General features: G+C 42.7%; 1 protein-coding gene across 1 annotated transcript; it reads left to right on the plus strand.

Annotated features, from left to right (window-relative positions):
- The first annotated feature begins 21,703 nt into the window (after nucleotides 1-21,703).
- LOC147614427 (uncharacterized) lies at nucleotides 21,704-22,150 on the plus strand. The gene has a single exon (XM_086780530.1). The coding sequence runs from the start codon at nucleotides 21,704-21,706 to the stop codon at nucleotides 22,148-22,150; it is 447 nt and encodes a 148-aa protein (XP_086636656.1).
- Nucleotides 22,151-24,869: the final 2,719 nt, after the last annotated feature.

A 24,869-nucleotide genomic window follows, 5' to 3' on the forward strand; every position in this document is an offset into this window, starting at 1 on the left:
AGGAGAGCTCAAGGATTGGTACAGGTTTTCAAGATGATGTGGTCTTATCCTGAATTTCATGGCAGGAAGGGTGAAGATGTGTGTGACTTTTTGGAGCAGATGGAGTTGGCATGCATTAGCAATCATGTGACAGATGAAGAGCAGGTTTTGAAGCTGATAAAGATTTTCTTGAAGGAAGATACGCGAAGCTGGCTTAAAGATTTTGAAGCACAGGATGCGGCATGTGAGCTACATGGTGTTTTGACCTTAGACAGGTTGAAAGAAGGCCTTTTGGAGCATTTTCACCAAGTGGAGGATTCTAGTGTGCTTTGGCAGGAGTTGAGCATCTTGAAGCAGGTTCGTGGGCAATCACTGGTGGATGATTTTGTGCAGGTATTTACATGTTTGTGGAGTAAGTGGTGTATGACATTGAAGCAGGAAGTTCCTCCAATGTTTTTGAAGAAGAGCTTGTTTATTGATGGTTTATTACCCCATTTGAAGGTCAAGGTTGAGTTGAAGAATCCCAAGTCATTTGATGATGCAGTTAGAGTTGCTAGGGAAAAGGAAGGCAAGATTTTGAAGCAGATGGAGATGGGTATTTATCCGTATGAAGGTATTGTGTTTGCAAGGGATAAGCATGTAAATTTGGTTGAGGTGGATAAGAGTCCTATGCAAAGTCTGATTAGACAGGAGCCTCAAAGGCCGATACAGGTACAAAGGGGGATGTTCTATATGCCTTCTGATTTTTTTCCAAAGTCTTTAAAGCAGGTGAAGGTGGATGAAAAGCAGGTGAAGGAGCATAGTGCAGATAAGGAGTGGCCCAGTGGATTCTTCTTTGGATTTGGATATCATAGCTGTACATGATAGTGATTTGGAGTGTTCTATTGAAGATCATTTGGATTTGGATGATATGCATGCACATGGAAGTAAAGGGGATGATGCCTTGGGATTGGTTGATGATAAGAAGAAAGAGGAACTGGATACAGGACGCTTTGAGGAAGATTCTTTGTCAGATTCTATAAGGGAGGAGGATGGGGTAGAGACTTCTGATGAAGTGAAGACGATTTGTGATGCAGATGTGGAGAGTATGGAGGAAGATTCCATTATTATGGATTTTCTTGGACAACTTGATGGTGGTCTGGTACCTACAAAATGAATGGTATGGATGTTTTTCCATCTGATGCATTAAGTGCTAGGGAGTCTTTGGACGATGATACCAGGGGGGTTGGCAACACTCAAGAAGGTATGCATGTAGATTTGGCTGATGAAGAGCGATGTGATATGAGTAGTGTGCTTGAGGATGATATCTGGGAAGTTGCTAGCCTTGATGAACAGGAGCCAGAGGTGGATATGGATGCAGATATGGTTAAGAGTGTAACAAAGGCTTCTTTACATATTGCTGAAATGCTAAAAGCAAAGTCCAAGGATGACAAGGGTTCTGAACCAGTTGAGCTGTATGGTTGTGAGGAGATGCCTGAAGTACAAGAGCTGGAAGTGCTGGTGACCACTGCTGTTGGAAAGGATGTGGATTTTGGTGTGCATAAAGGTCAAAATGCTAGAACCTTGCCTTTACAGGTGTTAATGAATGGGATGCTAGATGTTGCAATGCCACAGGTTTTGAAAACGAGGAGGTTTGTTGTGGGTGAAGTGGTCGTGGATGATTTGGTGGCACATATGGTTGATGTTTGGTATGTAGTGATGCAGCCATGATGTTTCATAGATATTGGGGAATGGGATGGTGACTTGGAGCTGTTTCCTTTTGATCCTGGTGGATAGCTATTGGACTTATGCTTTTGCTACTGAGCATGAATGATCTAGCAGATGGGGGGGTTGGCAAAGTATGTCAGGCGTTTTTCTGAGAGGTGTTCTGGGCTTGTGTACATACGTGTGCATGGCGTGTGTGAAGAGTTTGGTTTGGAATGCGTTGGTGGTAGGTGTTCAGCGTGGACGGTTTGGTTTTGGGCTTGTTGCAGGCCTGTCCGGAACGTAGTTCATTGGGGATGATATCAGCTCTTCAGTCGCCTGATTGTGTGCGGTCAAAGAAAATGAGTGGGCATCGTGGGTTAGGTGGTGGGGCCGGTGTTGCCTTGAGCTTTGGTATGAAATGGAAAGCATTGAGGGTGGCCATCACATTGGGCTTTAAACAATAGAAAAAAATATAATAATATTAACGTGGCCCGCCACTTGGCTGTTTGCCTAGATGCCAACATGCTGCCAGCGCAGACGTTCAGGAAGCCCCAGAAGGTTGGCGAAGCAATGTGTGGGAGAGCGTGGAGAGTCAGCGCAGCGGGAGACAAAAGGTGAGGCCGCCGTTTTGTTTTGGGGGTTTCTCGGGCGTGTGGAGCCGTAAGCGCGTGCAGAGGAAGACGGACTGGTGAGCTGCAGGCAGCCGGGCGGATAGAGCCAACTGAAGTGGTGTGGCTGCCTAAGGGCCGTCGTGTAAAGCTGGGGACCTCCCTTGTGTGAAGAGCAGAGAAAGAGAGCGGGTAGCCAGGGTTTTGTTGGTGTAGCCGCCCTGAAGAAAGAGAGCTCGTGAGCAAACAGAGTTAACGTAGCTGGTGAGAGACCTGTGGGGAGGCACACTGAAGTGGCTGCAGCAGCTGAAGCTAGCAGACGCATGGGAGAGCAGAGAGGCCGCCTTTGAGGTGTGGACAAGTTCCAGGTGCAGTTGGATGGAAGCAAAGGAAGGTGACAGGTTTGCAAAGCGTGGGCTGGTGTGGGCCGCGTAAGTGAAGCCGAATGTGGAAACAAAGGCAAGCAACAGGGAGCCGCTTGAGTGAAGAGCCTTGATGGCTGGTGGACAGAGAAGCTGTGGCGAAAGAGAGGAGGTCACCTAGAAGACAGCTCGCAGGGTGCCGAGTGAAGCAGAGAGAAAGACAGGTGTTGCTGCTAGGTGGTGGGGGCGGTAACATTGCAGAGGAAGGGTTTGAAGTGGCTGGCAGAGGATCAGCACAGACAGAGAGAGAGAGATGATGGTGTAGCTGCTGCTGCTGCTGGCGACACACACAGAAGTGATGGGCTACAGAGAGTTGAGCTGGTGGGGCGCCCTCTGAAGAGTGAGAGTGGCCGGGTTCTTTCTGGTGTGGTTGGTACAGCAGGCAGGCGAGAGGTTCGAAGTGATTGGGGATGTGGTGTATCTCGGCAGTGAGGCAGGTCTGAGTGTTTGTAAGTTGTGTGAGTAAGGCTTCTGTGTCGGGAGAAGCTTGTATGAAGTGTTGTAACTCGAAATATATTGCTGGTGCCCCTGTTTTGTGCTGTCTTTCTGGCGTGGGTTGGGTGGTGAAGTGTGAGAAACGTTCTAGCCAGTGCTGGTGGTGCCCCCGTTCGTGTGTGTGTTTCCAAGTTTGGGAGGTGAAGGGCTATAGAGGCAATGGTCTTTTCTTCTTTTTTTCACTTCACAACAGCCATTCTAGAGACTGGCATAGTTATAGCGCCAGCTCATTTAGTTGGGTTCACACTATAGAGAACCCGTGTATGTATTTGGTTGAGTACCTTTCATATTGTGTGTACTCTTATCTTGTATATGGTGTGTTGAGTGTTGTGTGAAGAAGAAGAAGATTTTAGCCTCTCACCTTGTGTGTTCTCTATTAGGGTTTTGTGAGTGTGTGTGTGTGCTTGCAAGAGCTCAAGCTCTCTTCCCCCCTGCATCTTTTCATGGTATCAGAGCAGCCTGGTTTGTGCTAAGGGCTGAGCTGCAAGCAAGAGAACCACAGGAAGCGGTACGAGGGTAAGAGCTTCAACTACTCTTCCCTATTTGTGTTGGTGACTACACCCTTGTTGGGAGCTCTACGGGAGGCACCGGCAAATGATCTCTGATTGAGGAGCTTTCTTCGCAGAAGTAAAGCTATAGGGCAACTATACTGTCCTATCGGCGTCCTATCGAACAATATTTTTTGGGCCGAAAACGCGTTTTGGGCGCGTTTGGACCTCCGTTTCTCAGAAAGCAGGCGATTTCGAGCACTGTGGGTAAGTCATTCTCTGCAGAACTCTGTTTTAAACTGCAGGAAGACAGATTGACTGTGCAGACACTGTGGGTGCTGCTAAGAAGTCAACAGTTGCCATTGGGTGGATATATGCACATTGAAGTCACTGGTTGTGACATTTGAGAGTACTACAGTACCGCTGCAGGAAATACAGCAGTTTGTGCAGGACAAACCAGAGTGCTGTTTCTGGTAAAATTGTGTGTTTGGCAAGATGTCAAATGATGGGATAACCCAGATTGTGGCTGAGAAGCTAGATAAGAATAACTTCCATGCTTGGAGGTTCAGGTTGACGAATTTCCTGATGGGAAAGGGCTATTGGGACTACATAGAAGGTGAGCATGAAGAGGCACCGAAGATACCGGACATAAATCCGACTACTCTGCAGATGTGAAAGAGTTTAAAGACTGGAACCAAGGAGCCAGGAAAGTAATGTATTGGCTCTCCATTAGTATACAGGACACCATGATTGGGCATATTCAGGATGCCAAGTCCCCCAAGGAGGCGTGGGACACCTTGGTAAAGCTCTATGAAACAAATACCAAGGCACGTAAGATACAGTTGAAGAATGAACTTCATACTGTGGAGAAAAAGAGTATGTCTGTGAATGACTATGCGCTGAAGATAAAGGGTATTGTGGACTCCCTTGCATCTATTGGTGTGTCAGTAGATGATGATGACAAGGTGGAAGTCTATCTACGTGGTCTTGGGCCACAATACAAGGTGTTCAAGACGTCTATTCAGACTCGGGAAAACATTCCCAACTTTACAGATTTGGTGTCTATGCTGATTATAGAAGAGAAGAGCTTGGGTGAAGACCAACAGTCTTCACAAACCAAAAACAGTTCGGAGCAACAGGCCTTCTACACAAGTTCAGGAAGAGGACGAGGTAGAGGAGGCCGTGGACGCGGTCAAGGAGGTGGCCAAACAGGTAATCAGAATTATGGCCACCAGCAACAACAACAAGAGTCTCAGAATTCACAACAACAATAACAACACGCAGGTGGAAGAGGCAAATTCAGAGGCAGGGGGAGTCAAAGAGGCCGTGGAAATTGGCAAAGGTAGTATAATGATGCACGTGAATGATATTATTGTGGTAAGCTTGGACATGTACATGCAGAATGTTATAAGAAGCAGGCTGACATGCAAAATGGGAAAGTGCAGCAAAACAACTATGCATCCTCAAGCAAAAATAATGAGGATAATGAAAGGTTGTTTGTTATGCAGCATGTCGTGAATGCCATGTCTGAAAATGTTGATACAGCACAAAAAGATGATGTATGGTATGTGGATTCAGGTGCTTCAAACCACATGACAAGTCATGGGGAGTGGTTCAAGGAGATGAAAAACCCGGAAAGACCAGGTTTTGTGGAAACAGGGGATGACACTGCTCATCCAATTGCCCATGTTGGAGATGTGCCATTGTCTATGCAGGATGGCAAAGTGAAGTACCTTACAGATGTACTTCACGTTTCGAACATAACAAAGAATTTGGTTTCAGTTGGCCAGATGATTGAGCAAGGTTTGCAGGTTCAGTTTAACCCTGATGTTGGAATTAGGGTTGCAGGAAAGCACACAAAGCTTGGAGAAGAAGAAGCAAGAATGCACACAACACAAAGTGTATTAGATTGTGTCGATGTACAAAAGATAAGTTAGCCCTAGAAGGATGGACGTATATACAAGCCGGGGGAAAAAACCTCCTAAAGAGGGAAAAAGTACCCCGGTAGTCCTAAGTGTGTTCACACACATCACTGCCTATGTATATGGCAATAAATCCCCCCTGGGAGTGATGGTGTGAACGAGAGCTGGCACTCATGTATAGGGGAGTGCCATGCCCGAAGTAGATCAATCCACAAAGGGGAGCAAGCCCAAAGCTTTGCGGAAAGCTCCGAACTTCTCACGAGGAAGCGCCTTTGTGAAAAGATCGGCGAGGTTGTCCTGTGTTGGCACATAGGCCAAGCTGATCTCTCCTGCTGAGAGTCTCTCCCTGACATAGTGATAATGCACCTCAATGTGCTTTGTGCGAGCATGAAAAACTGGGTTTCTCGCAACTGCCAATGCACTCTGACTGTCAGTGAAGATAGAGGTGGCAGACTCCTGTCCAACACCCATAAGCCGTCTGAGCCACACACACTCAATCGTAGTTGTGAAAGCTGCCCTGTACTCAGCTTCACAACTAGAAGTGGCCACAGTAGGTTGCTTCTTACTCAACCAAGATATGCATGAGCTACCGAGCATGAAACAAAAACCACTTGTGGATACTCTTGTGTCATAGCCACCAGCCCAATCTGAGTCCGAAAAAGCATGTAAATATGGTGGCAATGATCCCCCCTTGGGATAAAACAACCCAAGATGTATGGTGCCACTCAAGTAGCGAAAGATGCGTTTAACTGCCTTCCAATGCTGAGACCCTGGGCTATGCATAAACTTGCTCACCTGTGAGACTGCAAACTGAATGTCCGGCCTCGTAATGCATACATAAATGAGGCAACCAACAACTGTCTGCCGCCCTGATAGAGTGTGACATCAAAGTGATCTCCAGCATCATGAAGACTCAACTTCAAACCTGTCTCCATTGGAGTAGCAATAGGTTTGCAGTCTTCAAGGCCAAATCTCCGCAACAATGTCTCAATATACTTTGTCTGACACAAAGCAATACCTCCATCACACTGCTTAAATTGTATCCCCAAATAATGATGCAAATGCCCCAAATCTGACATCTCAAAAGAGGCATTCAAGTTAGCCTTAAAATCAGCAATATGACTCTCATTTGGTCCTGTGAGCAGCATGTCATCATAGAGAGCAATGATTAGATGTACACCATCCACACGTTTAACATACAAAGTGCTTTTTGTTGGACTATTCTGAAAACCATGTGCAGTCAAATATGCATGTATCTTTTCATACCATGCTCGTGGAGCTTGCTTTAAACCATATAAAGCCTTTTTCAACCTGCACACTTTGTTTTCCTGCCCTCTTTGAACAAAACCACGAGGCTGCGATACATACACCTCCTCATGCAAATCTCCATTCAAGAATGCAGTCTTGATGTCCAACTGATGTACATTCCAACCATTATGAGCTGCCAATGCACAAATGCTACGAATGGTAGTCATACGCAAGTGGGAGCAAAGGTCTCATCAAAATCAATGCCCTTTTCTTGAGCATAACCCTTTGCAACAAGTCTAGCCTTATAGCGATCAACACTACCATCTGGCTTTCGTTTCAACTTAAAAACCCACTTACATCCAATGGCCTTTTTACCAATAGGCAAATCACATAAAGACCATGTACCATTCTTCATTATAGCATCATATTCACTTTGCATTGCAGCCAACCAATTTTCTGAATTTTGTGCCTCATCAAATGAAAGAGGTTCTTCCTCTTCACACATACTAGACACAGCCAAAGCATAACAATCTGATGCATAAGAGGCATACTGAAAACTTGAACGAGTACGACTAGATACAGGTGCATCAATTTTACTATCACGCAAGGTTTGCACCAGCCATTTAGGCATATTTCTAGCCTGCTCATTTTCAGCCCTATCCTCATGAGTTATATCCTGTATATCTGCATTAGAAATAGGCTGATCTATGATGTCGTTTGAAATCTGCATAGGCTGAATATTTGCCTCATTAGGACTTACATTTGAATTCCCACCTGTAAATAGAGGCAACAATGTATCAAATCCATCCCGTGAGCTCACACCTGTCTCTTTGGTACATGATAACAAAGGCTGCACAGCATCTTCCACAAAAACAACATCTCGACTAATCAAGATACGCTTTGACTACGGATGATACAATCTGTAACCCTTGCTCTCACCACTATAACCAACAAAAATGCATTTGACAGCCTTATCATCCAATTTTCTGCGTTGTTGCACAGGCACTAAAGCATAGGCCAAGCAACCAAAGACATGCAAGTGACCAATAGAAGGCTTCCTGCCATGCCAAGCTTCGTATGGAGTAATAGACTGCAAGGCCTTAGTGGGACACCTGTTGAGTACATATGCAGCACACATGACAGCCTCAAGCCAAAACGCATGTGGCAAAGCTTGGCTCTTGACCATACATCGTGCCATCTCCATAAGTGACCTGTGTTTCCTCTCAGCAACACCATTTTGCTGAGGGGTATATGGCACTGTACATTGGTGTTTTATCCCACGACTAGCCAGAAATGCATCAAACTCTTTAGACAAGTACTCTCCCCCTCGATCAGAACGGAGGGTGCCCACCACAGTACAATTGGATACATTTTCAACCATAAGAAAAAACTGTTTGAAGCACAAAAACACTTCGGACTTTGCCTCCCATGTATGCCTTGAGTAATCATCAATGAAAGTCACGAAGTACAAGTGTTTACCAAATGACGGAGTTTGCATAGGCCCACATACATCACTATGTACAAGTTGCAATTTGCGAGTGGCCCGCACAGAACCATCCTTTGGAAATGCAGAACACTGCATTTTGCCCAAAATACAGCCTTCACAAACATGTTTCAATGGTGCCTCAAAAGGGGGCAATGAAGCAACCATATCAAATTTCTGCAAACGCAGCAAACTAGCAAAGTTCAGATGACCAAAACGAGCATGCCATAGTTTTGCATCTGAAACTGCCTTTTCATCAGAAACTGCATTTGCTGAATCTTCCACACACTTGTCATAAGAATTGAGCCTATACAGCCCACGAAACAAGGTGCTAGATACAATAATCGTATCACCAGAAGTCAAATCATGAACAGTACATCTGTCATCCACAAATTTGACTACAAGTCCAAGTCTAGCAAGCGCAGAGACAGACAATAGATTCTTCTTTATCCCTGGCACATACAAAGCATTTGAAAGTGTGAAAGCACTGCCATTTGCAGCAGTAAGCATAATTTTACCAATGCCCTTCACTGGGTAAGAAGCATTATTAGCACATGTGACAGTATTCCCATTAGGGACAGCCTCAAGAGAAGTGAACATATCACGATGCGAGGTAATGTGCTTTGTAGCACCACTATCAAAATACCAAACATGAGAGTCAACAGAAACTGCCAAACATGCATCATGTAGTACAGATGGGTCATACTAGCAATACAACGCCCATTCTGTATCCTGCACAACATTTGCAGAATCTGCATTTGTAGAAGCATCCGCTATTGTGGCTGCATTTGACTCTTTCTTCTTTGCCTCTTTAGCCTTTAGCTTAGGGCAATTCTTAATGACATGATCATTTGCCTTACAATAGTTGCACCTGGTCTTTTTCTTGCCTTTATCAAGAGCCTTCTCAGACTTATTTGTTGCTATCTGTGGAAGTAGAAGAAGTTGCAGACCTACTAATAGGAGAAGAAACAGTGGAAGGGACTGCCTTACCACTTCTTCTCTGCCTGCTGGGCAGCCATAAATGCTTGATCAACTGCACGCTGCCTGGCCCTCTTTTGCCTGGACTGCGCTTCTTGCAAGAGCTTGTTGACTAAAGTATCATACTTGACAGCATCAGGTCTGTCCTCATTAAGAAGTCTCCACGTGGAAGCAAAAGGCTGATATGTCTCAGGTAAAGCATCAAGAACAGTCTGCACAAGAGAATGATCAGGAATAATCTCACCTGCAGAAATCAACTGCTCTTTGAGATCTTTAATCTCAGCAAGAAAAACATTCATGTCATCATCTTCCTGCATAATCTTCAATTCTAGCTCTTTACGCAGGTAAGCGATTTTTGCCTCGTTACGACCTGCATACAAACTAGCTAGAATATTCCAAGCCTGTTTTGCTGTTTTAGCTGAACGAATATGTGGGGTGATGTTACGTTTGACAGAAAGTGCAATCAAGGCATGAGCCTGCGCATCTTTACCATCCCAACGAGCTTGTTCAGCAGTGGGTAAAACAGCAGCAATAGTAGAGCTGCTAGAACCTGCAACATCCTCAACAGATCCTATATCCACAGAACCTGGACGTACATCTGTACCCTGCACAATGTTCCACACTCCTTTTGCAACCAAAACATGCTGCATCATGTATGCCCAAAGTGGGTAGTTGCTGTCTCCATCCAGTTTGTCTTCCAGTTTGTCTTCAGCAGACAACATGCGAAATACATCATTGCTGTTATCAGCCATGGCCACTGACTGAAACTGATGCAAAAGCTACCTGTAATGAAGCAAAGACTGAACAGAAAACAACTCGTGCTATGTAGCACGGTCCACAATGGAGTACGTATGCCTGTTTTTTTGCAAAAAACTGCACTGTCGAAATTTCTGCAGAAAATGACGAAAACACCTGTGCAGAACTTTAAATACAAAAACGGAGCCCGAAACGACCTTAGATGCAAATTCTGAGAACGCTAAGCCCTATGGGCTTATTTGTAGAGTATAGGGACCTGGAATCGCTCGTGAAAGCTCACCTCAATCGGAGAACGTGAGTCGGAGGGTGCTACCGGCGTAGCCCTGGGAGCCGATGCCTGCTTTGATACCAATTGTTGGAATTAGGGTTGCAGGAAAGCACACAAAGCTTGGAGAAGAAGAAGCAAGAATGCACACAACACAAAGTGTATTAGATTGTGTCAATGTACAAAAGATAAGTTAGCCCTAGAAGGATGGGCGTATATACAAGCCGGGGGAAAAAACGTCCTAAAGAGGGAAAAAGTGCCCGACAGTCCTAAGTGTGTTCACACACATCACTGCCTATGTATATGGCAACACTTGATGGTTGTTATGTTGAAGATTTTTTGAAGATTTTAAAGACAAGTGCAGGTTGGTTACAAAAGGCAACAGAGTGGGCAGAATGTTTACATTGAATGTAGACATGCCTGAAATGAGTGCTGCGATGTTTGCAAATGGTTCAGGGATTGTTGCAGACACAGACATTTGGCATAAAAGGATTGGACATGTGAATGTGCAGAGAATGAAGTCTATGCAGACTAAAGGAATTGTGATAGGGCTGCCAAAATTTAAAGTGGAAGGTATGCAAAAAATATGTGAAGCATGCCAATTTGGGAAGCAAACAAAGCATGTGTTTCCACGTAACAGATATGTGAGCAGAAATGTACTAGATGTTGTGCATTCAAATGTATGGGGTCCTACGAAGACCATATCTAAGGGAGGCTGCAGGTATTATGTGACTTTCATTGATGACCACACAAGGAAAGTGTGGGTATATTTCATGAAGGAGAAGAGTGAGGTGTTCACTCACTTTCAGAATTTCAGAGTTTTGGTTGAAAAGCAAACAGGGAAATATGTAAAGTGCCTAAGGTCAGATGGAGGGGGAGAGTACTTCTCCAATGAGTTCTCTAAATTTTTGAAGAAGAATGGTATTCGGAGACAGTTTACATGCAGATACACTCCGTAGCAAAATGGAGTTGCTGAGTGGAAAAAGAGGCACATTGCTGAGATTACGCGAGCATTGATAGAAGAGAAGAATATGCCGCATAGCTATTGGGCTGAGGCTGTTTCTACAGCAGTATACATCATGAACAGGACTCCATCTGCAGCCATACATGATGTAACTCCAAAGGAGAGGTTTACTGGCAGAAAACCAGATTTATCTCATCTGAAAGTCTTTGGATGCATTACATATGTGCATGTGCCAGATGAGCTGAGAACTAAGCTGGATCTGAAAGCTGAAAAATGTGTGTTTATTGGATACTCCCTTGAGCAAAAGGGATACAGGTGTTATAATCCTGCTACACGTGAGTTGAGGGTAAGCAGGGATGTTGTCTTTGATGAGATGAGCAGCTGGTATGCTGCTGAAAAAGAAGCTGTTGGGGCTGATGTGAGTGGAAGTGTGGTTGCACAGAATGCAGGTCAACAATCACAGTCTTTGAGTGGACCAGGAGAGTCCTCATCTAGTGGGTCTGTTGATAGACCATGGAGTGGCAGGCTACATCATAATACCAGTCCTACAAATGTGATTAGTACATCACATAAAGGAAAAGAGAAAGTGGTTGAGCCCCTTCGTATGCCTGACATTTCTGTAGGGCATTCTCATGTTGATGGAGAGTCTAGTGGCTCAGATATGAGCCTTGATGAGGAGCTTGGGATCCCAGCTATGAGAACACCTGCTGTAAAGAAGGCTATGGAAGCCATGAATGCAAAGCTGTGAAGATCTGGGAGAGTGAAAAATCATGTGCAGAGGTTTACCTATGATGGTTATGTGGCACATCACTATGCATATATGGCAAAGGTTGTGCAGGTTGTTGAGCCCACATGCATTGATGAGGCTGTTGGAAATGTGTGTTGGGAGAAAGCTATGGATGAGGAGATGAATGCACTATATGGAAATGAAACTTGGGACTTAGTGCAATTGCCTGAAGGCAAGAAAGCCATTGGATGCAAGTGGGTATACAAAGTAAAACATAACAGTGATGGAAGCATAAACAGGTACAAGGCTAGATTGGTAGCCAAAGGATATGCGCAGACATATGGCATTGATTATGAGGAAACTTTCAGCCCAGTTGCCAAGATGGCAACAGTGAGAGTTGTGATAGCAGTGGCTGCGTCAAAGCAATGGTCTTTTACATCATATGGATGTAAAGAATGCATTCTTGCATGGAGATCTGCAAGAAGAGGTGTATATGTTGCAGCCACTTGGTTATGAGGATGTGGGTCACCCCGAGTATGTTTGCAAGTTGAAGAAAGCCTTGTATGGCTTAAAACAAGCACCAAGAGCATGGTCTGATAAGATTTCTGAATATCTTGTCACTATTGGCTTTCATGTAGCCAATGCAGATTTCTCGCTGTATGTGAGACATGGTGATAGAGGGGTTGTGCTTGTTGTCATCTATGTAGATGACTTGATCATTACGGGGGACCATGATGCAGAGAACTTTGATGTAAAGATCTTGCTTAGACAGAAGTTTGAGATGAAGGATCTAGGGGAGCTCAGATATTTCTTGGGCATTGAGGTGATTAGGTCACCACATGGTATTAGATTACTGCAGAGACAGTATGGCTTGGACATGTTGTCCAAGTATGGTATGACAGACTATAAGCCTAATTCCATGCCATTGGATCAGAATGGCAAGTTGAGTGCAGATTCAGGAGAGATCTTGGAGGATCCTACTATGTATAGGTGCATAGTAGGAAGTTTGATCTACATGACGATCACCAGACCAGATTTGAGCTATGTTGTTGGGTTGGTGAGTCAGTTTATGCAGGTTCCACGGAAACCGCATTTGGATGCAGTGAGACGCATACTGAGGTATGTGAGGTCTACTTTGCATTGTGGACTATTCTATGAGACTGGGACATAGATATGTGTACATGGGTACACAGATGCTGATTGGGCTGGTAGTATCTCAGCAGATAGGAGACCTACTAGTGGATTCATGTTTTCTTTGGGGAGTGCTGCTGTGACTTGGAGCAGCAAGAAGCAGCCTACGATTGCTCTATCCACCAGTACAGAGGCTGAGTACAGAGGAGCTGCTATGGCAGCATGTGAGGTAGCTTGGTTGAGAAAGCTACTTGCAGATTTGGGTCTATCAGCGACGGCGGGGCGGATAGACAAGTTGTCATTTTCTGTGACAACATTAGCAGTATACAGTTGGCCAAGAACCCAGTCTTTCATGCTCGTACGAAGCACATAGAATTTCATTTCGTTAGAGAGAAGGTCTTGGCAGGAGACCTTGACCTTGTTTATGTCAGCACAGAGGATTAGGTAGCTGACATCTTCACCAAAGCATTGGGTAGTACAGAGAAGCTCCGCAGATTCAGGGCTTCACTTGGTGTACATGAGATGGAGTTGAGCTCGAGGGGGAGTGTTGAGATATCGAGCTCGTCTAGTGAGGCGGTGGACACTGATGACCCGCCTGGGGGATAGGCCCCACACTTACACCACTGGCATGGTTGGTGAGATGTTGGGTGATATGCGGCCAGTGGGATGACAGGCTGTGTGACAGCCATTCTAGAGACTGGCATAGTTATAGCGCGAGCTCATTTAGTTGGATTCACACTATAGAGAACCCGTGTATGTATTTGGTTGAGTACCTTTCATATTGTGTGTACTCTTATCTTGTATATGGTGTGTTGAGTGTTGTGTGAAGAAGAAAAAGATTTCAGCCTCTCACCTTGTGTGTTCTCTATTAGGGTTTTGTGAGTGTGTGTGTGTGCTTGCAAGAGCTCAAGCTCTCTTCCCCCCTGCATCTTTTCAATGTGATCGCCCTATATATTTCGTGAGCAGACAACTCAATGAAGCCGAAATGAATTACACCACAACATAAAGAGAGGGACTTGCAATGGTATATGTTGTGAAGAAGTTCAAACACTACTTGTTAGCCAACAAGTTTGTGTTCTTTGTTGACCATCAAGCTCTCCTCTACCTGGTAAATAAACCTTGCATGATAGGGAGGATCACACGGTGGATGCTAACTCTTTTAGAATTTGACTTCACAGTCGCAATACGTAAAGGCACCACCCATGTTCTCGCAAATCACATGTCAAGAATTTCGAATGGAGAACCAGCCCATGGGAGTAGATGATGACCTTTCAGATGCACCTTTATTCCAAGTGGATTTGATCCCTGAATGGGCGGAGGAGGTCGGACACTACTTGACCAATGGACTCCCAGAGGACAAACCCCTAAATAGGAAAAGAGCTCGAAAGCTCGTTAAGGATGCTGCTCCTTACCAACTCATTGCAGGACAAGTCTATAGATTGGGAAAGAACGGTATTCTAAGAAGGTGTGTCCATGAACACGAATTTGTAGATGTTCTAAAGGCACACTCTGGAGTGGCAGGTGGTCAATTTGCAGCAGAAATAATGTCGAGAAAGGTGTTACAAGCAGGCCTATGGTGGACTACCTTGTTTGGGGATGCTACAGAGTTTGTAAAAAGATGTGACCTGTGTCAGAGAGCTACAATCCCTCACAAAAAGGATAGCATGCCCTTGATCGGCATTCTAGTGGACCAGCCCTTCAAAAAGTGGGGCATCGACTTCATAGGACTGATTAGCCCAGTTGCTAAACACACACAAGATCGATATATCATAGTAGCTATAGATTATTTCACCAAGTGGACTGAAGCGAGGGCCACCAAAAAGAATGATGCAAGATCCACCACCAAGTTTTTATATGAACAAGTCATCATGCGGTTTGGATGTGCACTTTATATGAACAAGTCATCATGCGGTTTGGATGTGCACTTCAAATAGTACATGATCGAGGCATGCATTTCATCAATGAAACAATTACCATTCTGTTGAGTGAGTTTATGAACATTCACATAAAGTCAACCCCTTATTACCCACAACCAATGGTCTAGCAGAGAATTCCAACAAGACTTTTTGTAAAATTATGACCTGCACTGTGGAAGGCAGTCGTAAAATGACTAGGAGCATAAGCTGACCACCACAGCACTATGGGCATATCGAACTGGCACAAGGATATTATGAAGGAGAGACTCATATTTGGATACCTAAGCGACCTCATCATCGACAACCACACCCACAAAATCGACAACCCCTAGAAGATCGACAACATCAGAATTCTATGACCTTTGTTGTCTCCTAATTGTGCTAGCACGCATCCTATGGCAAAGTTTGATGCATCAATATGGACATGGAATATCGAATTCTAGTCTAGAGCATTGAGGATTGGTGTGGAGACCAAATCTTAGCATCAAACGACTGCTGACACTCAATAGTGAGTCATAGAAAACGACAACAAAATCATGCAAACGACAACTCAACTCCATTTTTTGGAAAAAAACCCGAAAAATACACCTTTTTCAAAATTATGAAGTTAAGATACACAATTTCATATCAAACATCTTTTTAAATAACTACTTTTGATTTTAAAAATTACTTACATTTTACTCTAAAATCCCAAAACGTCCAATATTATGAATTGGAAAAGAGTTTTTTTCAATAATTAGAAAACATGACACACATTACAAAGGAGAAGAAACTCTTAAGTTCAACTAGGAGAGCCCTTGGACCTTTTGCTTTAGAATATCATGTGTTTTCTGGCACAAAATTATCCAAAATTTTTAACTCAATTCCATATACAAGAATTTCTATATCCTACAATTTAAGCATGTCCACAAAATGATGATTCCACTTTTCTTTTATCTTTTGCTTTGTTTAAGCATCTTTGGATCATACTTACCCTTGAGCACTTTCGTTGAAAGAATTTTATACCAATATACCTCCACAAAAGTAACAATATTACCCTCAAGGGTAAGTTTTGTACCAATAAACATTTCCAAATTGTGTGTTGTACATAGCATGCTATTCATAATCTAATAGGAGTGCATTGTCTTTTAAAAAACCTTTATTTTTATACAAGGTTGATCCAATGGTTAAATTGAGGCATATTTTGATATTAAAATAGGTACGTATATGGAGTCCATGGCCATACATGAGGTTCATTGAAAGTAACAATATCTCCAAATGATGATATTTTAGATGATAATGAGTAAAATAATGTATCACTTTATATTATTTCGATTAGATGGTTTGGTTTTGATTTACTGGTCAATCTTTAGTCGACAGTGAGTTTTTAAATTTATCAAATTACTTTATTTTTTATCTAAGCATTTGATTTCTATTTTATAATAGCTAAATCCTAAGTCATTCAAACAATAACAATTGTCGCTTTCAAGATTTAATGTGAACTTGGATTCTAGGATCCAAAGTTTCATGATGGATTGATATTTTCGTCAACAACAGAGTAAAATTTCTTTTTGAAAATGTCAACAGAGTGAAATTTCACTCTCTCTAATGGAAATATCAATCCATCATGAAACTTTGGATTCCAAAATCCAAGTTCACATCAATTCTTCAAAGTGTCAATTGCTATTGTTTTTATAACTTAGAATTTAACTATCATAAAATAAAAAATTTATTTTTGCAAAGGCCTCGATCAAAGTAATGTAAATTAATCAATTTCAAAACTCACTACCGTCTCAAGACTAACAATTAGTTCAAAATCAAACCATTTGATGAAAATAATGTAAGATGATAGATTGTATTACCCTCACTATCATCTAAAAATTGGTCACTTGGATTATGTAGTTGATATCTCAATCTAGAGACATCTTTACTTTCAATGAACCTCTTCTATGGGCATGGACTCATATACTTATTTGTCTTAACATCAAAGATTTCTTCTAATTCAATGGTTAGGATGAACTACAATAATTGGGATGAAATTTCTTAATTTCTTGTAGAAGATAAAGCATATTTATGTAATTTTAAGTAAAGTATGTTTTATACATTACGTATTCATTTGTGAATTGTTGGTAGTTTGAAAAATATGGGATCTTTTTATTGACCTTGTTTTTTTTCTTTTTTTGTTGATGCGAAAAGTAGAAAAGTTTTCACCTTTAAATTAGCTATATGTACATTTTTTATAAAAAGTTTGAAGCTATACCTAATTTTTAAAAGTTATGTAATTAGTTCTCCTTAATGTCACCAAAAGATTGTAAAATTGATCAATATTTAAGACCAGTGAAAAATCAAGATAGTGTGTTGAAAATGACAACTCATGACTCGTTGTCATTTTTCATGACTCGATGTTACTCATAGTTCAGTTGAATTCTACCAACAGTTTGTATAACGGAAAGGCAATTGTCGTGTATGGCGTGATGAATCTTCTATAGTACCCTGTGTGCTCAGTGAATCTTTGTACACCCTTAGGGTTTGTTGGTGGTGCTAGCTCTAAAATGAGCTTGATTTTATTGAAGTCGATGGCCGAACCATTTTTCAACACTACATGTCCTAGAATGATGCCAGTTTTTACCCAGAATTGGCATTTCAGAGGATTGAGAGAAATGCGATACAGTCGGCAGCATTCAAATACCATTCTCAAGTACTTGAGATGGTTATTCCAATCTAAATTCACACATAGGTCATCTAAGAAGACTTCAAGGAAGTCTCTCAAGAAGTCCTTAAACGCTATTCTCATTAGCCTTTGGACCTGAGAACGACTCGAATGACTTGTTCATCCTTTCGCATGTAAATGCTATCAGAGCTCCAGTCATGGACTAATCCAGTAGTCCTCATGAATGGCCTTCCTAGAATGATGTCATACGAATCAGGTTGGTTACAAAAATCCATGACGACGAACCAAACCCAATATGTAAATTCAAAGGTCTTAATCTTGATGTCTCAGAGGACTCCCATTGGCCTGGTTGTACCTCTGTCAGCCAATTTAACCACTAGATATGTGGCTTCCATTTTAGGCCTACCCCATTTCTCCCAACACCTTCGAGTGATGATACTCACACCTGCTCCTCCATCTAATATTGCAGTGACCTTCTTGTCCTGATATGTGATGGGTAGCATGGCATTCAAGTCATCGCTCTCTCAAAGTATTGGCCTAATTTGTGTAGGGATACCTTGGGCATCTCTAGGTTCTCTTTTGGTGGAGCAGTCTTGATGCCACTTGCAGGTTCATGTGTCACCTCATGTCCATTCATCCAACTGGTGAGATCCCTCTATAAGACAAGATTACTTCGAACAAGTGAAACAATTGGTACCTTGACTTTTGTGGACAAGAAGTTTGATAATCGTGTCGTGTCTCTCGGTAGGTTGAGTATTTCTTGGCCCTCTGATTGTGGTTCTTGAATGTCATAGAATGATAGATCACCATCCTCTTGCAGTTGTCTCAGAGTAGGGTCTTCTTCAAACATTTTCTACATTAAGGTCGGTTCTCCATCTAAGTGTTCATATACTAATTCTTCAACCACCATGTCTAGAACTTGCAGGGCCCTTGTGGGTTGTCCCCATATTTTGTACCCTAGGTGGATTGTATCCATGGCTCTGCTGTTTCTAAGTCTTTCCTTGAACTTTTCTTGGCACTCTCGTACCAATTTCTATGCTTCCTCGAGGCATTGCATTTCAACAAGAGGATTAGGATACTCCCCTTGTCCCTTAGGTGTGGTTTCTCTAGCCTATATGGGTACTTCAACATTCCTTGTAAGGTCTGTTGGTGCCTCCTTTAAGATGGCATTGCTTCCTGAAGATGCGGAAGAGGTAGTGTTGTGGTATCCTCATCGGATCCACTGAATGATCACTTGGTCCTTCCCCTTACCAATCCTCTTGGTGGACCTAGTGGTCCTTCTTGATTTTGGTCTATCTTGGTCCTTGGTTTTTGAGGTGCTAGCCTGATCTTTCTTTGATTTCCTTTGTAACACTTGGTTGAATGCCTTAGCTTGCAACCGTGTAATGGCATTTAGAGATACCATCGAGACTTGCCCTCTTTCAATGCTTAATAAGTTAAGACTTGCAGCCTTAGCATCATTTGCTACAGATGCCCTTCGCATCGGACAGTCCTTGTAGAGATGATCAACTCCACAGCCGCTGCGCAATGGTGCATTTGCTGGTACTATAGGTTGTCCAATTTTGGTCTTCTTTGAAGGGACAATCCCTTATGTAATGGGGTCCTTGGCATCTGTAACAACTGATAGGCTAATTGGCACCTACCTTATGGGGGCACTCATTTGTCTTGTGTGGTAACATTGCAAGGGTGGTCTTTTGTTTATGGAATTCATTGTGCTATCCCTTGTCTGTGTCAGGACTGCAGCTTCATAGACAGGAATCCACCTATCTTCCTACATATACACCATCCAAGACCGCAAGATTCTCCTTAAGCAAGCAAATAGAGAGCCAGAAAAGGGAGAAGAGTTCGGTTACAAAGGACCTACCAAGGTGAAGGAAGTGAACTTGGCAAAAGAAGGTGAGGACCCAAGGCTAGTGTTTATCGCTGATGACTTAGCACCTTCGGGTGCAGATGAACTGATTGAACTCCTTAAGGAGTATGAAGATTGTTTTGCATGGAAGTATACGGACATGAAAGGTGTACCCCCAGAGGTGGTGCAACAAACAATTCGATTGCAAGAGAATGCGAAGCCAGTTCGTCAGTGACCTTATGACATGAATCCTAAATATGAAAAGGTTGTCCAAGAGGAAATTCAGAAAGTGTTGGACGTTGGTTTCATTTACAAGATCGAACATACTGAATGGGTTTCACCCATTGTCATCATCAACAAAAAGAATGGAAAGATCCGAGTGTGCGTAGACTTGAAAAAAGTCAATGCAACTACGAGGAAGGACCACTATCTGCTACCATTTACGGAGCATGTCCTTGAAAGGGTGGCAGATCATGAGTCCTATAGTTTTCTTGATGGTTTATCTAGGTACAATCAAGTATCCATTGACCCGCAGGATCAACATAAGATGGCATTTGCCACCACTTGGGGTATTTTTGCATATCGCATCGTGCCCTTTGGCTTGACCAATGCCTCTGCAACCTTCTAGAGATTAATGAGCACGGCCTTCAAAGAGTACATTCGAGTTTGGTTAAAAGTCTTTTAAGATGACCTATGCATCTACTCCAGAAATGAGGACCATCTCAAGTACCTCAGGCTAGTGTTCGACCATTGCAGGTTGTATAGAATTTCTTTGAACCCACTGAAATGTCAATTCTGGGTAAAACACGGTGTGATCTTGGGCCATATTGTGTCTAAGAGAGGAAACTCCACCGATTATAACAAGGTGAAGCTCATTCTTGAACTACCTCTACCCGCAAATTATAAGGGATTTCAATACTTCTCGGGACATACAGGGTATTATAGAAGGTTTATATTTTCTTATGCTCAAATTGCACAACATCTGTATCGTCTTCTTATCGAGTTTGAGTGGACGGATGAATGCCAATAGGCATATTAGACATTGAAAAGGGCATTGGCCCTCGGGGGGGGGTCACTATATGTAAATCCTCTATATCACGTGCGTTCAAGGCCTATTTAAAAAGTCCCTTATCTGTGAATTTTTTAGTGAATATAATGTATCCTTTCCTATTCAAATCTGTAAGTTTTTTTTAAAATACAATAAATAAATCCCCTCTGTAAATATATTTCTGTAAGTTTTAAATATTTAAAATGTCCTTCTGTTGAACCCACGTGATACTTACATATTTATACGAGTGACCCCCCCGAGCATTGGCCACAGCACCAATCTTAAGAGCATCGAATTGGAATCTAGTATTCCATGTTCACATCGATGCTTCAAATTATGCGATGGCATGTGTGCTAGCATAGCAGCCTAGTGAACACAACATTGACCATATGATCTACTTCGCAAGTCGCCAGTTGAATGAGGCTGAAAGGAATTACACACAACAGAACAAGAAGGCTTAGCAATGGTGTATGTCGTCAAGAAGTTTAGGCATTACTTGCTGGCCAACAAATTTGTGTTCTTCGTTGACCATCAAGACTTATTGTACTTAGTGAACAAACCATGCATGATGGGATGCATCACAAGATGGATGCTTATCCTGTTAGAATTCGAGTTCACACTTGCAGTTGGGAAGGGTAAAACTCATATTCTTGTGGATCACCTTTCCAGGATACCAAATGGGGAACCACCAACAGGTGTGGAGGATGATCTTCCGGATGCACCACTGTTCCAAATTGATTTGATTCCAGAGTGGGTGGAGGAGATGTCACTACCTCACTAATGGGTTACCCCAAGATAGACCCTTAGACCAAGCAAGGGCTAGGAGATTTTGATTAGGGATGCAGTCCCTTATCAATTAATTGCGGGCTAGCTGTACAAGATGGGGAAGGATGGAATCCTTCGGAAGTGTGTAAGTGAAGATGATTTTCTGAGCATCTTAGAAGAAGCACACTCAGGGATAGTTGGTCATTTTGCAGCTGACACGACTGCAAGGAAGATCATGCAAGCCGGGATAGCTGAGGGGACTAGCATATTAAGTTGCCAATAACTGTATGCCTTTTAGTTTAGCCTTTGGTGTCGAGGCAGTAATGCCCATGGAATACCTGGTGCCAAGCTTAAGGGTAGCAGTAAAGGAACGGCTTATAGAAGAGGCCCTAGCTGATCGATTAGAAGACTTAAAACAATTGGAGGAAACCTGCTTACGAGCAACCTATGGCATGCGCATAGAGAAACTAAGGCGTAAGCGATGGTTTGATAGAAATTTGAAGAACAAGGACCTTCAAGAAGGTGACCTTGCCCTATTGTTCAGTGTGAACACAAAATGTAAATTAAAATATCAGGGCATGGGACCGTATAAGGTGGTGGAAATAACGCCACAAGGGGCAGTAAGGATTGCCACTTTAGATGGAGTGATCATGGATGGCTACCTAAACGGGAGCAAACCGAAAAGATTCTCTGATCCACTCTCACTTCAAGCCTTGCAGGCTATTCACCGTGATCAAGAGGTAAAGAAACAAGAGAAGGCTTTGAAATAAAAAGCTCAAGAGGAAGCCAAAAGAAGGGTTGCGAAGAACCAAAGAACCAAAAAGATGACCCTATATAAAGCAACGCGACAAGGTATGGAGCAATTAGAAGAACATGTTGTTGATCCTACTAGACTAATGGTTGAGTTACATGTTTCTGGCACATCAATGGTAAGCTACGATGCACTGATCAATCTGGGAGCCAACATCAACTTCATATCACAAGAGGTTTGGGAAATTCTGCCATAGGTACCCCTCACCTCTATTTCGGCTTCAGTAAGCTCCATTAACAAAAATACCCTAAAAGTGCTGGGATTTAAAGAATTGCCAATCTGTGTGAATAATCACAAGCTAACTTGCAAATTCCATGTTATGCCTATAGGTATGCTTGATGAGAACATAGTGCTGGGAAGGACTTGATGTTACCAAGTTAATTGTCAAATTGATTGGCGAAACCAAACAGCAAATCTTACCAATGATGGTCGAACATTGGTGACTGAGCTAATCAAGAAGGATGAACCATCAACTATGGTGGGTCCAATGCAAGAATCGGTAGAGGTGTACCCTTGAATGAACCTAGTACCGCCAGTTCAAGTCAAATCGAGGTCATCAAAACAACTTTGGATTAGAAAAGATTTGTTATGAGCTCAAGGTTACTATATGAGGGTAACTACCAAGTATGGCTACCCTCCAATCCTCGTCGATCAACAAACCACACCAGTAAGCCCAATTAAAAAGAAGGAAAGCCTCTCAAAAGACAAGGACTATATCTATTTGATGGATACCCAAGGACCTTCTCAAATCCCAAGGATACTATATCTATTTGATGGATACCCAAGGACCTTCTCAAATCCCAAGGATACTATCAAGGAAATACATACATTTGGGTACCGAAACATGGCCGTCGGAATGCTCCGATACAACCGACATCCTCGAGCATTACTTCTCAAACAACTACAATTCAAAAGAGGATTTGGAAACCAACAAAAATTTCAAAACAGATAGCAGACCCACAAAAACCTACTCCTACAATAAGAGTAGTAACACAAGAACTTGCTATTACTGTAAAGATATGGAAGGTAATTGACAATACGGTAGACACACAAGAACCTACCTGGATGATAAGACCTTCTCGACACATGGAAGAAAACCCTCGACTATATGCTGCTTTATTTCAAGGGCTTCCAGTTTGAAGACAAACACCAAGAAAAGTAGAAGAACCACAAGAACCTAGTCCGAAAAAAGGATTAGTCACACAAGAACCTTCTACTCGACAAAGCAAATCAGTTCAAGTAGAAGCATCAACTTCAAGACATTCGACTGTCAAGATGCAAGAGAAGCTGAACTTCGATTTCACCGACAATATCTTTTCGTCACAGCAAGTCAAGATTGAGTCAAGTAACAATTCAAAGATACATACCTCAAGTACTCTTCATGGCTAACTTCTAGGTACAACTAAGTGGCCCATGATTATATCAACATTGCATCTAGATAGGTGTGTATAACCTAGGATAGATTCGGTTATGTCTCAGTCAAGTGTCTATGTCAGTCCATGTTACATCCATGAAAGGGCAAGTCCAGTGCACACAAACCATTAAGAGGGTCTGGGCACCAATCTAGGGTCCAGTCCACTCCAATAGGGTCAGTCCTTGACAATCCAGCCATAGGGGCTAAAGCATCAACACAGCCCAAAAAACATACTTCCTCAAGTCCAAAATTCAGTCTACCTTCACACACAGTCAAGGAACACCCAAGGTCAATATTCACAGTCAAACCTCCCCCTGGCTATAGCAGCGCGTTGCTATACCAAATGACCCCAGAGAGTGTCAGTCACAGCATCAACCATGCCACATGTCATGTTTAGGTCTAGTATAAGCCATTTGTGGTCCTAAAGTTCAAATTCTAGCTCATACAGGCCAATTCCTCTAGCAGCGTGCTACTATAACAGTGCCCCAGTCAAGTGCCAAAATGCCCCAGTAGGTCCCCCATTTGCATGGTTGTACCCTACAAAACCCTAATTCCAATCAAAAGCCCAAATTCCAATGAAAATTGGTCAAGATGCTGCCATAGCCTATAGCAGCGCACTGCTATACCAAGTCATAAAAAGTCATATTTTTCCTGACACATGTCCTAGATATCATCATTTCTTACTGAATCCATGCATACTGCACTTCAAAAATATCTTCAATCAATACAAATTGACAGGGTGTTGCTATAGCTATAGCAGCAACCTGGGCTAGAAGTCCACATCAGCAAGTTCCCACCAAGTCATAGGTCTTCAGTACAATTCAAGATAAAGCATTCTTCACATCCATCTGATGCAAAGACCATCCTTTTGCAGTAGCCATAGCAATTACTGCTCTCACGGTTTCCATGCTTGCAACCGAGCTGAAGGTTTCCTCATAATGAATTCGATATGTCTATGCAAAATGCTTGGCAACAATTCTTGCCTTGTACCTCACAGACCCATCAACATTATGCTTTAATTTGAAAACCCACTTACAGCCAATACACTTCCTATCATGAGGCAAAGGCATCAAATCCCAAGTGTGCTTTGGATCTAAGGCAACCATCCCTTCATCCATAGCTGCTTCATAGTTTTTGTGCCACACTGCATCCTCAAAGCATGTGGGCTCTTGTTCCTCTACAACCCTGACCATATAATCATAGTGATATGCTCTATAACCATCATATCTCTGCCTCTCAATTGGATACTTAACACATGTGAACC

Source organism: Cibotium barometz, chromosome 42 (assembly GCF_041138505.1).
Source record: "Cibotium barometz isolate CiBa-2024 chromosome 42, ASM4113850v1, whole genome shotgun sequence".
Taxonomy (NCBI): domain Eukaryota; kingdom Viridiplantae; phylum Streptophyta; class Polypodiopsida; order Cyatheales; family Cibotiaceae; genus Cibotium; species Cibotium barometz.

What these genes read in the sequence shown, in the direction of transcription:
- LOC147614427 (XM_086780530.1), top strand. Translation starts at nt 21,704, where the DNA reads ATGCCCATGGAATACCTGGTGCCAAGCTTAAGGGTAGCAGTAAAGGAA.